The sequence below is a fragment of the Blennius ocellaris genome (assembly GCF_963422515.1).
Source record: "Blennius ocellaris genome assembly, chromosome: 22".
Taxonomy (NCBI): domain Eukaryota; kingdom Metazoa; phylum Chordata; class Actinopteri; order Blenniiformes; family Blenniidae; genus Blennius; species Blennius ocellaris.
Window position 1 is genome coordinate 14,431,393 of NC_137671.1, and position 14,893 is coordinate 14,446,285.

The window sequence follows — 14,893 nt, forward strand, 5'->3', positions numbered from 1 at the left end:
GAGGGTGTAGAGGAAATGTAAAAGACCAGCCTAATGACTTTCAAACGGCAGGTGAATTCATGATTGTGTCAAACGAGCTGGTGAGCCATCATGAGACGTGCTACATACTGCAGATTACATCACGAGTAGTCAGACTGTGTCTAAATTCTTCATGCACTACATTTTAAAGTCCTGTTTCTTCTGGTGGAAAGCTCATGAGAGCACCTCTAGCTCCACCTGCTGGACAGACTCTAATAAAAAACAACAACATTTACTCCAAATCCTTCAGTGTATACCAACAGGTCATTATTCTGAAATGAATCTGACCTTTATGGCTCAGACTGGAGCTGCACACAATTTAGTGTGATTTGGGCTTGATTTAACTCTGCCCATTAAGCACCTCCCACCCCACCCACTCCTCCAGTCCTTCAACAATTCCTATTCACAGCAGCAGCAGCAACAACAACAACAACATCAATAATAATAATAATAATAATAATAATAATAATAATAATAATAATAATAATAATAATAATAATAATAATGATATAATAATAATAATAATTTTTATTAAGTGTGAACAGGAAAGGCCAAAGCGGTGGGATGGGGGGTGTTTTTTTTTTTTTATGTTTTGGAAATAAAGTTACATTCAGCAACCAAAGGTTCCACGAGCTCTCCCATTCGGCAGATTTGACTTCGGAAGAATACTTCCAGTGTCTTTCTCGTAGTGGTCGTTGGCCTGACGCCTTCTCTCTATTTCTCTTTCGGCCTGACCGCTCGCAGCTTTTACTTTGAATCTGAACTTCCGGTCTCTTCCGCGTTTCGAATCGTTGTTTTGACACCACTCTGCGCCTTCAAGAGCTTTTACTTTGACTTGGTACTTAAGGTATTCGTGTTGTGACCGCTCTTCGGGAGCTTTTATTTTGATTCGGGACTTCTGGTTTGCCTCTGGTGGTGATCGTCAGCTTGATGCCGTAAGTCAGCTCCTCCGGGAGCTTTTACTTCATTGCGGGACTTCTCACGTCTTCTTGGTTTCTGACCGACAATTGACGCCACCACTCGCTTCCTCTGGAAACGTTTACTCTGAAGCTGTACTTCCGGTCTGTCCGTGCTGTGGGCCGGTAATTTGACGTCACCGTCTTGTCCTCGCGCTGCCGGACACACAGTAACTTGACTTCACTTCAGATTCAATGGAGAGCAGACCGACCAACATGAAGCTCCGCTTAAAATACTGTTTAAAGTGTTCGGAGTAAAACCCAGAGGAGGCAGCGAGGACCCGGCTTCAACTAAACTCTCCCTTCTGCTCGGAAACTGTAAGTTTTCATGAAGTTTTTCTTTTTTTAATCGAGTTTTAGTGTAAATGTTTGTTGATCTGTTTCCCTCCGCCGCTTTTTTCCCCAAAGACAATTATCGTGAATAAAAAAACCCGGTTGTTTTCTGTTAAATTTGACAGACTTTAATTCAGATTTACCAAATATAACTCGTTTCTCTTGGCTAAGACTTCGTCTGAATATTCACTGAATTTAAAAAAAATATATTTATATATATAATTCATCTTCACTCTACAAGTTTAATCACCACACAAACTTAAACAGCTGTTGGTTTTCTTCTAATTGAACATTTAGTTATTTTGTAGAGTGTTTAGTTGAATAACATTTTTTAATCCTTCGTGTTTGTAGTTTACATACAAATGACACATTTTCAAATAAATTAAAGCAACTCACAAAAAGAGGAAGAATAAACTGTAATGTGCGATTTTTTAAATCATCAATTTAATCATCTTTTTTTTTTTTTTTTAAATAACGTTATTTTCTCAGTCTCTATGTTAAATCAAAGATGTTTTCTCTCACATATAGCACATTTAAAGTCATTATTCTAGTTAAAATACCAGCCCTTTTCTGCGTTTTTCACATATTATTGACAGCTGTTTGGATCCATCGGGTTACTGTAATGTAGAGGGGTCACATATGAGGCCCGAGGGCCAATACCGGCCCACAAGAGGCTCCAATCTGGCCCCAAACCACCCAGCAGTTGGTAACAATTCCAAAGAAAACATTGATTTTTCAACAAATTTCCTAAGAGCAGTGGAAACATCAGAACACTGAGATCCGAGCAGAGATATCGGTATAAAGTTATCAAAGTATCCTCAAAGCCATGCTGTTAGAGTGAGTTTGTAAAAATATCCTAATAACACTACAGCTATAGGACATTTTTGGAACATTGCACCAAACGGCTTCATTAAAATTGACTTCATGTTGTAGTCATTTTACGTCATAATTATTTGTTTGTTGTGAAAATGCAGGCAACCTCATCAGGTAAACAATGCACCGCGACAAAGCAAAACTTTAAAGTATAAGTTTAACGGTGGCTCTATTTTACTGGTCTGGCCAATGGGGCTGATCTAAAAACCTTGAGGTCATTAGCGTGTCGTCTCATATGCCGGCAGAGATGTTAGCACGGCGAGCCGAGGCGCTTTTCAAATGAGAAAACTGCAATTAAATCAGTTTCTTCATTTTCGAAATCGAAGTGCAATCACGACAAATTAACACGGTAATGCGACCCTGAAAAAACAAACAAAAAAACTGTGATCTTGATTTGATGTCTTCTCGTGGTGTGGCCTCAAATCACCAAGAAACTGACAAATGGACTCTGAATTGGATGATTTTTTGGATTTGGATGATATATTAATTTTTTGTAATTTTTATGATGATTTATTTTCCAGAACTAAAAAAAACATTGACCCCTTCCCCCTCTCAGGGGTTTCCTCCACCAAAGGGGAGAGCCGTGGAAAAACCCGGCTTATTTTCTGCATCACATGCCCATAAATGTTCACAGAACCTCATGATTGCACGACCTCACACTCAGCGTGGCGCCCAGCATCCTTGAGGGGAGAAACACCATCAGCAGAGACAAAGTTTGGTCTTTGAATCTCCTCCGTGTGCTTTATTGAACTCTGCTGTGTTTGCTCATTGAGGGTGAACCTCAGGCAGCCTACGCTCTACCTGTGATGATGATGATGATGATGATGATGATGATGATGATGATGATGTCTCGGCTTCCAGGCAGCCAGCTGAAAGCATAACAAAGGATTTTCTTTCTTTCCCTCTCCTCTCTGTAACCATATTTGTATCCCGGCTGTGCTCGCGTGGCTCTCGGCCGACTGCTCGGAGAAATCCTTATTTGCCGTATTTGCTCGCCCGGCGGTCGCTCTGCCGTCACCAGCCACAGTTTCACCACCCAGCTGAGCGCTTCCATGAAGACGGATAAACTAAATTAATCTCCTGGCAGCATTCACCTTGTGGAATCTCGGAATCTGTTTGCCTGCTCTTGGCTCGAGGTCGTATTTGTTTCAGATTCTGCATAAAATTAGATTAGATGGTACCCCCCCCCCCCACACACACACACACACCTCCAAAAACAACAAAAAAAAGAAGTCTAAAGTTTCTAAACTTTTCTTCACAGCCATGTGTCCAGAAATTTCACAAACGTTTCCTTTGACGTTTGCATTCCTGTCATTCCTCTATTGAAAGAACGGAGGACGTGGAACTTTCAGGACTTCAAGGTTTCTTGATTTCTTGATATATTGGTTTGTTTTTGTGATCCTGAAATTGATTTAAAATAACCAAATTAGAATAATCTGGCTCACATGGTCATAAATGAATTCCCTCTGATGATCCAGTTTCCCTCCTGATGTCCAAGAAACACATCTGAGAGGTTTTAGGTAGTCATGTGCCAAAATATACTCAGAGTACTCCTTCTTTAATGAGTCAATTCAAATTGTCACAAAGGAAATCATAGATGCGACTCCATACCAAATGAATGGAGCCATTAAAAAACACTTTTATACCTTCATCCACTTCTTGGTCCTTTTTGTATCAGAAAGTCTTGACTATTGTCCAGTTAAAGCCAACATCTTCAAACTGTTGTCTCATATCATTCATATCCGATAAAGAAAGAGGGCCCACCGTGTTGTGAGGGTTGAACTTGTGCTGCCGTGCGGCGGCTCACTGGAAAATGACAGTTTGTGAGAAACAGGATGACATTTTTCCAGAATGTGCCAGGAAACGCTTCCTGACAGCGGTGAGCGAAGGTCTTCCTGAGTGAAGGGATGCTTCAGTTTCCATCATCCGTCTGAGTTTCACTGGACTTCCTCCTGTGAATGCAGCGTTTCTTGGCTCGCTGGGATGTCTTACTCATTCCCTCCAGCCCCCTTTCTTCATTTTTTCCCCCCCACTCCAATGTGATGTAGTCGTGGAAAAAAAAAAAATGCAATAACTTGGGATCGGTATTGCCTTGCCACCACGTGAGTCTGCAAGACAAGGATCTGTTTGTGCGGCATGTCAGCGCAAAGTAAAGTCAAGTTTAAAGTCTGCCCCCACGTTTCTGTCAAACAAGCTGACCTCTGAAAGTCCAGCGGGGGAAAAGGTAAACAAAGGGGGTGAGGGGGAGTATGACTGCAGCCAGAGCAGGACTGACTTCCATGAGATGGCATTACGTTACTCCCCGAGCTCCACTGTACCTGTGATACTTGGAGTAAAGATGAAATTGTCAATGAGTTGTGGGTGCAGAGATTTTACAAACTGGACTGCATCCTAGAGGAGTTTCCAGGATTAACATGAGAGGATGTGATCCAGAGCCGTCAGACTCCTGATCGCAGTCTTTCGCTCGTAAACACCTTCTATTAAAGCTAAAGACGAAGCTTTGTCTTGTTTTCACACTTCTTTTCAACTGCAGTTTTCACAAACTACTAATTGCATCGCTGCACCACAACTCACAGTGCCTCTGTTTCTCAGTCACTGTGAAATGCACATCTGCCCCACAGCTGGAAGTAGGTTATTGGTGCACGAGGCACCGGTGAAGGGGTGTGTGTGTGTGTGTCTCTGTGTATGTGTGTGTGTGTGGTATAGAGGCCGATCATTCAGCGTATGGTCAAGTAATCCCAGTGTTTCCCTTCGGGATGCAGAGCCCCTCCCCCTCCATATCGCCTTCTTTCCATCTGGTTGATGTTAAAACCTCCACTCAGCATTTCACAAGGCAAGTTCCCATAAACCTGAATTTCTGCTTATGAATGAATGAACCTGACAAGGATTCCCCTTTGAAGACGTTTATTTGGATGTCTGGATGTTTGTAATGTGGTTTTGTGTCATTAGCTTCCTGTTGGAGCTTCAAACCTCGGAGACTAGAATTAGAACGATCAAGATATTGTTGTGAACCGAACGTTCATCTTTCACTGAGCACACGCTTTCAATTAATAGAATTTCCAGAAGTAAAACTTTCCTCTCTGTTCAGAGTGACCTAAGACTATCAAATCAGGAATTCTGTCCATTTGACAAAAGTGTGTAATCCATTTGCTTTGAAGCAGTAAAACTGCTAAAGTAATTTTCCATACTGTTTGGAGGGAAAGTTTCATTTTATTACAGCGGCTGAAAAGTCCACAATCTTCCTGGTCAGACTTTTCATTTTTTTATTTTACTTTTAAAAGCCAGGACCGAGACGATTCTTCTGTGAAGTTGCACTATCGTGTATTATTAAATGCTTCAATCCTTTTCAGCATGGATGTTACCTTCACTGTCCTCTATACCGTGTAGGTATGTAAGCAACCTCAAACCGTCACAGATCTTCAGTCCTCAGGTCACCTGATTCAATTCTCATTCGTCTGACCTGCAGTGGCCGTTTGTTCTCCATCGGTGTTCATGGGTTCTTCACAAGTGGGAGTATCAAAGTCTCAAGAAGTCGCAGAACAAACCTATTGGTGTGGTGATGCTTGTTTGTGTTTACCCGAGCTGGTATGCTTGTGATCCGTCCCTCTGGTTGACTGTAATTGCTTTATGTCTCCCGGTTGGTATTTCAGAGTTTTCACTCCATTTTGTTGGATTTGGTTGCTCTTATATTCGTTTCAGCATTTTGATACAGCAATGAATGTCTGTTGTTTTTCGTTTTTCCTTTACCTGGTAACCATCTCCGGGTTGTAACAGACCATTGGTCAGGCTGAGATTATATTAACATGTATCGTTCTTTCTCTAAACAGTCTTGGATAGCGTTGTTCACAGACGGTGATTCCCGGAAGTGTTTCGTAGCCCAGGCAATGGTCTCTAATACAGAATCCTGGTAGTTTCTAATTCAGTGCTGCCCAAGAGCCCAAAAGTCCCGTCAACACGGCAGCGTGGAACAATTAAACGCGTTGTTTTTGCAATGTTCATTGAAGAAAAGTTCCGTGTTTACCCAAAATGCAATGAAAGTTTTGCATTTTCACTTAAATATGTTGTATAAAAAAGATGGAATTTGACATTAAAGTACAGTTTGATTATGGTCCAATGTTTCCACGTAGATTTTCACATATTGGTGAAACTTTTCTGTCTGAAATATTCTTTCAGACAGAGCTAACCAAGCTAATTGGTTAAAATAGGCTCACACTTTATTTTCTTTAAGTTAAAAAAAACTCTCTGAAACTGCTGCAAGTTGTTTTTTATTGCAAAAGTTCCTCCAAAAACATCTAAGTTGTGGTTCGAACAACAAATGGAAGAATACACTCGGGTGTGTTCATGTGCATGTGTACAGTGGCAGGATGGACGGTATGTGGAACAGTCCAAACAAACTACAGTAGAAAACAATGACGCTCTATATCACCGAGGAATATGATCTTTCAGGCTCGGGCCGTTGGGACAATACGTGTTTGCAGAACTAGTTTGTTGCTTTTTACAGTATTTCTGGAGAGTAAAACAATCACGAATAGCTTTTGTTGCCTCTTGAGCCTCCGTCTGCTCTCGTCGTGGGTCAGTGCCTTTGTTTTGGACAGCGTAGACTCTGGAGTTAGTATGAAGAGGGTGGAAGGTCAGAGGTCAGCGGGGAGCTCCGTACCAGGCGCTGCTGGTAAAATTGTGGGAGAGTGAACCTGCTCAGGAATGTGTGCTGTGGGTTGGTCGTCAATCATTATTACTTCGTCACGACGCTTCCTCTGACTGCTGCAGCTCTCTGGAGACGTTTCTCTTCAGGGTTCAGTCAGACACTTTCTTCTGGGTCGTACGGACATCAGCCGGGCTTCTTAGAGGTTCAGATTAAAGAGTTTGAAGAGGAAACTTAACCAATTTTAATCAGGTAAAATCTTTATTACATTTTCTGCGGCACAAAGAACACAAGATTAATTTAACCAATTAATTTGTTTTTCTCTGATTAAAAATGGTTCCTAATTTCTGACTGAAAGGAAATGGCTAAAAAAAAAGAAGTTCTCATGAATCTCCAAATACCAACTCTGAAGTGGGTTTTATCACAAGACAGCAGTTTCCACTACGATAACAAACCATGACTTAAATTCATCCTGCTTGATTCTACTTCCTGGATTAAACCTGAACTAATAAAAACCTGATTGAAAGATGAAGAACGCTCGAGGAGGTCGAGAGGATATTTCTGAATCCTTTGTTCTGATGCCCTGGAGGGAAGTCTGTGTGTTCGCATCAGTAGATGATACATTTGATTTTAGGACATAAAGTACTTCCACAGATTCCCTACTTGTTTTTTTTGTTTTTTTCTAAAGCTTTCTGGCATCTTTTGAAAAGATGCAGAGTAATAAGTGGTGTCATGCAAACTGTTCTTTGTAGATTCATCAGTTTATTTTTATATTTTTTAAGTCATAGTAGATATAAAAACAAGATCAGATTACGAAGACTCGTGTTGATGTCAAAATGATCAAGTGGTTAGTTTTTAGCCTAGCACTCTGTAGCTTGGTGATTCCTCGTAATTGTACTTGGACTTCATAAACAATGGAACTGATTAATTTGCTGGACAAAACTCGTCATCATCACTCACAGTCTCTCTCTGAGCTTCGTTTTCTCATTTGCAAAACACCTTGGCTAACATCTGTGTTCGCATATAGCAGGACACAGTTGGTCTCCACCAGGCGTGTTAAACAGATTTTAGTTCAGTGGCCACGTGCAGCCCAAGTTGGTCCAAATGGTAAAATAGTGCCACTATAACCTTTGAATTGAAAGTTTTTGTGTTGTTGTGACACAATGATGAAAATGTCTATATTTTTGCAAAAAAACTACCAACTACTACAGAAAATGGTGACAATCTCAACATTAAGCCAATTTTAATGAAACTTTCTGGTGCAAAATACTGTAAAATGTCCAAAGAACCTCTCCTGCAGCTGTTGCATTATGGGTGTTTTTAAAAACTCACTCTGACAACCTAGCTTTGAGGCTAGTTTACTATTGTTCATGGTAGAATCACCAATATCTCCACTCAGGTCTTGGTTGTATTGTTTCCCTTATTCTCAAGACATTTGTTAAACTGTTGTTGAACTTTATGCCATTTTCTTGGTGGTTTGACCAGATTGGAGCCTCGTGCTTGCTGCTTCTGGCCCATGGGCTTTATGTTGAACACCCACTGGTCCACACAGCTGACTAAACATCCCCCCCCACCCCCACTGGGTGAGACTGGTCATTTTCCATCGAATCATGGGAATACCTGCAGAGGAAAGCGTGCTGGTGGTGGGATGAGTACCTCGGCTCCCCCTTCTCACTTACGCTTCATGAAAAGTTTATAATCTCACCATAAATCTTTTTTTTCCTCTCCCTGACATGCAAATTTTAGTCATAAATATTTTTGCGTGACCAGAATTTTGTACAAACCAATGTCAAAGATGGATTTAATATAATGTTGCTGGCAACTGCACGTGTTGCTTTGCTGGAAACCCAAACCTTCAGCGGAGTGTTTAGATGGAGCACTTAAGGCTCCTTGTTTTACCAGACCACAGAACGCATAGTGAGGTTTAATTGCTCTCCTAATGCTCATTTCTTACCCTACTGGGTGTGACACTGTGACCCCAGAGAGGCAGGAAATGAAGCTTGTAGGTCCTGAGAAGTGGAAACAAGCAGCGGCTCTGTTTGAATGTTGTTGCTGTTGGACTCCAGCTCGTCTGTCCACACTGTGCACCTTCTGTTTTCCCTCAAATCAGATTTGGTTTGAAGCGATAGTGACGCAGACATGTGATGTGTGTTTGAATCCAGCGGTCATGGGGGTACTATCAACTTTGTTATGGAAGTTTGGGATGCCGAGCGTGCCATGGCTACGAGGCGCTGAGACCCCTGGGAGAATAGCGCTTTTATTGCAAATCGGAGCCCCCGTGACTACCCCGGCACCGGAAATGAGGCTCGCTGGATAATAAGACCTAAAGACTAGGTTTTTCAGGACTGCAGGGTTAATTTGATGCAGCAGTCATTTGAAAAAGAAGAAAGAGCTGTTGTGTTGTAATGGGATCAGTGATTACTCTGTTTTGTGTTTCTTTGACTGGAAATGTAAATGCTTGCTGCACATGAAGCGCCCGGGGCTGAGCGGAGGAGAGGAAGTCTCCACGAGGAATATTTAGAGAAATTCTGAGTAGAGCGCTTCCTATACATCCCTCGGGAGTTGGTTTTTGTGTTGTAATTACTTGTTCAAATCCCATTTGAACTGTTTGCTATCTTTGTTACTGCAAATAGAAAGTAACTCATCACATGGGAAAAGTACTTTTCTGACCATTAATTAGGCCCGTTATAATATTGTGCTCGCATTTATGTTGTTGTAGTGACACTTCATATGCGTTTGTTCCCTGGAAGCTTCTAGAAACGGACCAAACGCTGAAGCACCACAGGAGTCATGGTGAAGTGATAAGATTATAAAGGAATGAAAGAGATGCAGGGGTTTTTGAGAAGCGGCTATGTGACAATCTCCTGATGATATTCACAGTCAACATGCCTCAAGGTGTCACACGACGTTATTGTGTAAACAGGGCCTAAAGTCTTGTGGATTAATTTGAAGTTTTCCCAAAGATAAATCCCGTCACCTGTGCCAATGTCTGTTTCTTCCTACTTTTTTTTTTTCGTACACATTTCGGCGGAGTCACGCAAACAATGTGGAAGTTGTATACATGCGACTTGACCGTTGAGACGGCGGTCACATTGAAGGACATCAGATACAACGCTGATGTTTTGCCACGTATGATGGAGGGGTGGGGAAGGTGTGAAAAAATCAGAATTGCAACGTTCACACCGTCAGAAAATCCCAATTATGTGCCATTTGCCTGCAGTGTGGAGGTAGCCTAACAATCAATGAAGTATTTAATGTACAATCGGTTATAACTACTTGATAGAGACAGTCTTATGAACTGCTTTCAAAATAAGCAGCAACAAAACAGCAGAGATAAACAATTAATAAGAGAAACATATTGAGTCAACATAACTTTATGAGGAAAGTTCTCAGCACTCCAACTATATGATGAGTCTGAAGCATTGGATCTCTGTTGTTTACAAAGGCCTTCATCATCTCGGGGAGGAAACGTCACAACAATGAAGCAGATGCACTCGGCCTCATCTCTCTTTGTGTCTTTTCCACATAAACAGTTCACCCTCCCATTGCTAATGTTGTTACGAGCACTATTGTGTCAGGTTCTTGTAGTTAAATCAACTGTTAGCTGTAGCATTAGCTGAAGCAGTTATTGTCTAATGAAACTGCTGTTTCATGGTGGAGGTGCATCTCATATCTGAACTAACTCCGTCCTCCTGAAAGAACCTAATGAAAGCAGCATCAGCTTCTATCCACAGTTCTTTTGATGCATTAGCAGTTTAAATAAACGTGACATGCCCATGAGCTGACTACATGTTGGTCAGTTGTTTTCTCAAGCTGCCAAGAATTAGAAAGTCAAATGAAAATTCTCCATCAGAAAAACCAAGTAACCAACTGAGAGCCAACACCAACAAGAAACGAATAACCGGCTTTGGTAAACGTGCAATAATTTACACCAAACGTATTTCATACCACGAGAGGGAGAAGGACAGTAGATTCCCTTGTGAAATGTTTAGTAAATCTGTTCAGAGAGCCACTTGAGGTTTCCCAGACGCTGCGAGGGGTAACAAGCATTTCGTGTGTGAAAGAGCAAAACATCACCTGGTGTAAATTTACCCTGATGGCATTGGGTATTGGCAATCCCCGAGTGATGATTGGACAATCTTATTAGTCCAGTAGAGAAAAGATCGGCTCACAGACATTTGAGCCTCATGCCGATTTGACCTTTATTTTTGTAAACACAAACTTAAAAAGGTTCTCTCAGCCTAAAAACTCCCCGAATTAAGACATTTCTGGAGTCCTCCATCGATGAACTGAATGAGCCCGAGGAGCTTGTTTTGTTTATCTGACAAACCTCTTCTGGGAGTTTCTATTCGATTTAACAAATTGAGTTTTCACTGTTTCCATGATTGAATTTAGCGGCACTAATTGCAACACTTCATTTACATTTGAGCGTTGGAAGACAGCCACTCTTCTGCAGGAGGCTGGGTTGGGATTTGTTTGTGAATTCAGTAAAATAAGCTGCACTTTTCTCAAAAATTGAGTTATTGTGGCGGTTCAATGGCAATGATCTGTTTTTTTTTCTTTTTTCTTTTTACTCTTTGCCATCTCTCTCATCATCTTCTCTCTTTCAGACTCATTGTGCCCAAGATGATGTCTGACGCCAGCGAGATGTTGGCGGCAGCCTTGGAGCAAATGGACGGCATCATAGCAGGTAACCACACTGAACCCTCGGACGTGAAGACCTGGCCGTAGCGCTTCTTTCAGTGGGCCTGGCACGCTACGGGGCTCCTCGCATCTGGAAAGCATCATCTCACGAGCCGGACGACGGCGCGACGTGTCCTTCTGCCACTCCTACCTGCAGTTTAATGTGATCCTGCTGAATATGCAGAGCCTGGAGCAGAGCTGAGAGCGTGCTCTGCCCTCTTTCTGGCACAATGAATTAAAGAAAGTTTCCATTGTCCCCGCGGTGATGGAAACTAATGATTATTCAGGCTCTGAGTCTGGAAAACGCACACTTTCTGGCTGCTCTCTGTATACTTGTGCCGCTGCAGACGAGTTTTGGAGACCCTACTTTTCCGCTGATGTGTGTAATTATAGCACTGACCTTTCCAATGGGAACAAGGCATCTGATCACATGACAACCCCCCACCCCCTCCTCCTCCCCCTCCCCCTCCTTCTCATTTCCCACCGCTTCCGCAAAAACCACAACCATCAACACGTCCCACTCTCCCACTTCTGTGGGGAAGCCATGATTGTTTGGATATTTATTTATTTAACTCCCTCCTTTGGTAACGTTGTACATCTTCATTATGGCTGACATTTTAGACAGATGGTGCAGAATCGGCTGCAGCGCATCCGTCACAGTCGGCATGCAGCCGCTGGAATATGTTTTTTACAAAGAGGAGCACATTTAATTGTCGTCATTTGGATAAATTCAGTTCTCAAATTTTGGTGCATCTTAATGAAGAGACGGAGAGAACTTAAATGTGACTCACTGGAATACGAGTTAAATGTACTTGAAGAAACATAGGAAACACTCTTAGTGCTTGTTTATATGTGCTAAGAGAAGGTAAAGTGGCTTCTAATATGAATACTTCTTTAAATACGATAACAAATGTCATGAATACGCAATTGTAGCCATCTACAATACCTCTTAGTAGAAATCCAGATTTGAACAGAAAACCAGTCAATCACAGGCCAAACACACTCCCATTCATACCGTTGGGCTATTTGGAGTGAAGTGAAGTTAACCTCAAATGTTTCTAGACGGTGGGAGGAAAACCAGAGTGGCCAGAGGAAACTCACACTGTGAGGGCAAACTGCACACAAAGGGCCACACGGGACTCGAACCAGGGAAACGCGCTGACCCTTGGTCACCGTGCAGCACACGATGAAGTGCAGGATTTACTGATTCAAAGTGACACCAAAAATCTCCAGGACCCTACGATACCATGAAAACAAGACAAACTTGCAAGATTTTTTTCTTTAGGATAAACTCACACAGAAGATCTTGAGTAACGGGGTGAAGTGGAGGGTTGACCGAGTTGGTATGAGTATGTATAGTGTGTGAATACTTTTAATACTACTTGTGGTCGTCGTCAGTGTTTCAGTTGGAGCAGTTCCAGTAATCCTCATTTCTTGGAAAACACACTGTTTTGCACCCACAGTTATACCCAAGCCAATTGTTTGGCCCGAACCAACATGGTCTTTGTGTCTCAAATCCATTAGTTGTCAGATCTGGCTCCTTGTGACTTCCTTCTCATCCTCCAAGAGGAGGTTCAATTTATAGGGACACTATTTTGACTTCCTGGAACAAAACCCAACATGGATTGCCGATGTTTAAGAAAAAGTGAATTCCGAAAAGCATATGAAGTATTGCAGGTGCACTGGGAGTATTGCAGCATCACATGGCTTTGACTCAGTTAATAGAGCAGATCACCTTCCAATCCCATGGATGTTGGTTCGATCTCTCATTTCCCCCCTTCCTGAGTTCAGAAACACCGAACCACAAGATGACGGGTCGTTTTGATCGTACCAGCATTGGATTGTCTTTAATTTACAAACTGCTTCTTTTGTGGGTTTAATTATGCATTGGAAACAATACATCAGTGAAAATGTTAGAAGAACCTCCGGAATGTGCTCCTCCTCCAGCGCCTGCTTTTATCTGTGTTCACATGCATTCAAATCCCAGCTGGCGTAGCACTGTGCAGTACGTCCTGTTGTAAAATGACTCCAGAGAAACGCTCAAATTGGCAGTACTGACTGATGAATTACTGCAAGTCCAGCGGTAAATACTTTTGCATTTGCAGCCTGCTAATGAAATATATGGGCCTTTAAGAGCAACCTGCAGCGTCGCTCACTCACTGACGCCAGGAGGCATCTGATGTACAGATAAGATTTAATTTGCACACAAAAATGTTCTGCGCAGGAATGTACATACTTGCCCCATATTTTAACCTCCATGGATTCTCTTAGATAACTTCTTTTCACACATTGTTTCAGGCCTATTCAAGTATTTACTTTGCTTCAAGCCAACACATGACCTTTGTGTTAGTGGACATTTGTTGCTACTCATTTTTCTCACCAGCTAAAATGTTAAATGGGTGTTTAAAACGTGGCACGGTGTTCTCAGAAGTATTTATTGGAGGTTAAGCGGAAATCAAATTCTGCAGGATGCTAATCAGGATTTCAGTGCCTCTGGGTAAATGATGTCAGATTACCTGTGTGGCGGGGTTCTCTTTCAGTCCAAGGACTACTAATAATAATTACCACCACGCTCCATATGACAAGTCCAGATTTGCATTTATTTCCCTCAAAACAGTGCCGGTGCTCAGTATTTACAGTGCAAGAACAAAAATATAGTATTTACAGTACAAAAACAAAACCCAAACAAAACCTGATATCAGCTCCTCTCTTAGCTGCTGGTTTCCACGAGTTTCTTGTGATCTGTGCTCTCACAAGCACCTGCAGGGACAGACTCCCCTAATCCAGTTTCCCACTCTGCTTTTAAAGGGTAAGCCCCTCCCCCGGGCATGGGATGACTTCTGTCAGCCAATCACATTCATGACAAATACATGTTCAACTCTTTTTTAAACGGATCCTCACTTTTTCTCCCAAAGCAAACAAAACATTTTCCCCAGCAAAATGGGAAATAATTATATTCAAAAAGAAAAATAAATAATTATTTCAAAGTACCTCATGGTCACATGACCAAACTTTCCGTGCGGGTGAGCTACATAGTCTCGGAGTTAGCTCCGCCCCGTCTTGGCTCTCCACTGCCGTGAGGCGTCATGTCATGGTAAGCGATTCGTGTGTATGTATGAATGTGTGAATGTTTGTGTAGGTAAATCACAGCAGTCAGGTGTGCACCCCTGTCCGGCTATGCTAACGGTTGGAGAGAGAGGGCGATGAGCTAAGTGAATGACCTGATGTGCAGTACGGAGGGGAATGAGGAAGTGAGTGTGACGTGTATGTTTGGGTGTATGAGCGTGTGTGTGACAGTGTGCCGCTGCCCTGTTACTGCTCCGTCACATTATCCCCCTCCTCCGGGAGGTTGACGATGTGCGGCAACCTGGACAAATAGTCTGCCACC

The 14,893-nt window shown here is 42.2% G+C and overlaps 1 protein-coding gene across 3 annotated transcripts in view; it reads left to right on the plus strand.

The window, feature by feature from the left end:
* Window positions 1–1,160: 1,160 nt before the first annotated feature.
* LOC308146462 (liprin-beta-1-like) overlaps window positions 1,161–14,893 on the plus strand; it is a 32,655-nt gene continuing 18,922 nt past the window's right edge. For all 3 annotated transcript variants that reach the window (XM_080518290.1, XM_080518291.1, XM_080518292.1), the window contains exons 1-2: window positions 1,161–1,292; window positions 11,433–11,512. In XM_080518290.1, coding sequence (XP_080374416.1) covers window positions 11,449–11,512 — 64 coding nt within the window. In that variant the 5' untranslated portion in view covers window positions 1,161–1,292; window positions 11,433–11,448. The remainder of the gene's footprint in view (window positions 1,293–11,432; window positions 11,513–14,893) is intronic.